The sequence below is a fragment of the Procambarus clarkii genome, chromosome 35 (genome assembly GCF_040958095.1).
Source record: "Procambarus clarkii isolate CNS0578487 chromosome 35, FALCON_Pclarkii_2.0, whole genome shotgun sequence".
Lineage (NCBI taxonomy): Eukaryota > Metazoa > Arthropoda > Malacostraca > Decapoda > Cambaridae > Procambarus > Procambarus clarkii.
In genome coordinates this window covers 21,164,525-21,166,767 of record NC_091184.1, presented here as the reverse complement: position 1 = coordinate 21,166,767, position 2,243 = coordinate 21,164,525, and the positions used below count along the sequence as shown (strand labels likewise).

Below are 2,243 nucleotides of genomic sequence, written 5' to 3'. Positions count from 1 at the left end.
ATGTACAGTATGTGTGTGTATATATATATTTCATCTTACAGGCTGTATTACAATATGCTTTATTTTTCCTAGGTACCCAATACTGTATAGTGTTCCTGGACACGCATCCAAAAAAATACCAATTTTAACAGTTAAAAACATTTGAAATGTTATTGCTTATTGCTTTACGTAATGAGCTAGCTTTAAGGAGAGAAAGAGTCTTTAAAGATCGTCTATATCCATTAGATGTAAGTGATAAAAAATTGTTAAGGTACTATCGTTTTCCACGTCATATGATCTTAAGAGTTTGTGAAGACCTTAAAGATGATATTGAAAGAATAACTAGAAGAGGTCAAGCCATTCCTGCCCATACATCATTGTTAGTAGTTCTGAGATTTTATGCAAGTGGAAGTTTCCAAAGTGTTATTGGAGATTCAACTGGTCTCAGTCAATCGAGTGTATCAAGAATAATAACTGGAGTGACGGAAGCTCTCTACAGAAAAGGACTAGCAGAAATAAAAATGCCAACAGAGATGAATGAAATTATACAAACTAAGTTAAAATTTAATAATATCAGTAGGTTTCCCAATGTAATTGGAGCAATCGATTGTACCCATGTCCCCATTAAAGCTCCAAAAGTTGAAGAAAACATATATGTAAATAGAAAACAATATCATTCTTTGAACATTCAAGTTGTGTCAAATCCTGATAATGTAATCATGGATTTCTGTGCAAGATACCCTGGAAGCACTCATGATGCTTTCATATGGGCTAACAGCAGACTCCATGACAGATTTGAAGCAGGAGAATTTGGCATTTCCTATTTGCTAGGTAAGATATGCATTTTATATATATGACCTTCATTTATAGTACAGTAGGTTGCCTATTTGTTATTTATCGAGTCACAACAAATACACTGTACAGTCTATAAATAAAAGTTGTTTAATATTGAATGGTAACAGCTTATTGTATTATGAATAGTATAAAGAAATTTATTCATGTTGATTTTATATTAAAGAAATGAAAGTGTGTTTTAGCCCTGATATGGAGAATGAGAGTGAGAATTTTGAATGGAAATCAGCAGAAATGTGTTTAAACTGGTGTTTATATACATCATGTGTCATGGGTGTACCAGAGATTACAAGTGGATGATTAAGTTAAATATGGAAGGAAGTGGATTACATTTTGGTTGTTTTGACATGTCAGTTATATGCCTCTGAACATTAAATGAGAATGATGTATGTAATGCAAGAGGTATTCATATGACAGAGGAAGGTAACCAACCACTTCAGATGCTAGAATCAAATAGTGTGTGAAAGACAGTGTGGGTTTAGGATTATTGAGTGATTTTTAAAGATGTATGCACATTTTATAAATTAAATATCTATGCAGGTGACAGTGGCTATCCCTTGCAACACAACTTACTTACACCCTTCACAAACCCTGAAAACCCTCCAGAAGAGCTGTATAACAGGAGCCATGCAAGAACAAGAGTGGTAATCGAGAAAACTTTTGGCGTGTTAAAATCTCGGTTTAGGTGTCTCCACAGGTCAGGTGGTAGTCTTCAATATGAACCAGATAAATGTGCAAAGATTTCAGTTGCATGTATGTTGTTGCACAATTATTGCATTGAGCAAAGAATACCTCTTGAAGAGATCATTGATGATAACTTTATAATGAATGAAAATGTTGAAGGTGGAGCACATGAAAATGGGCACACACAAAGAAGGGAAGTAGTAAGGAATTTTTTCTCATAAATTTTTATTTCAAATCATACTTATATAACAAAGTAAAACATGTAATTGAAAACACTACATAATGGAACTTTTGTATAAAAATACAAGTACAGTAACTCAAGAATTTATCAATAACGGAAATCAAAAACATTTATAATTGGATTCATAGATTTATTTGTAAGTTATCCTATCAATTTTTACCTATTAAATTCAATAGCACATACTGTATATGTAAGTGAAACATAAATATACAAACAAACTGTTACAAAGATGTACCTGCTGATTTGGAAACATTATTATCCTGCTATACTTTATATGGAAAGTCAGATACCTGAGGAGAAATATATGCATCTGACAAAAGACCAAAAATTTGTTTGAAAAATATATCAATAAATATTTATTCATAGACACTAAGAAATGTGGTACATAATATGGCTGGGTAAATTTTTGGTTTGTAAAATAACAGTGTTTGTTAGCCAATGCTGTGTATACACAGCATTAGCCTTAAAATTGAATTATTTTAATTAT

General features: G+C 31.9%; 1 protein-coding gene across 1 annotated transcript; it reads left to right on the top strand.

The window, feature by feature from the left end:
- The first annotated feature begins 272 nt into the window (after positions 1-272).
- Positions 273-1,975, top strand: LOC138371139 (putative nuclease HARBI1). Its single transcript, XM_069335972.1, has 2 exons — positions 273-810; positions 1,372-1,975. Exons 1-2 carry the CDS (start codon positions 273-275, stop codon positions 1,734-1,736), a joined length of 903 nt encoding a protein of 300 aa, XP_069192073.1. The 3' UTR covers positions 1,737-1,975.
- Positions 1,976-2,243: the final 268 nt, after the last annotated feature.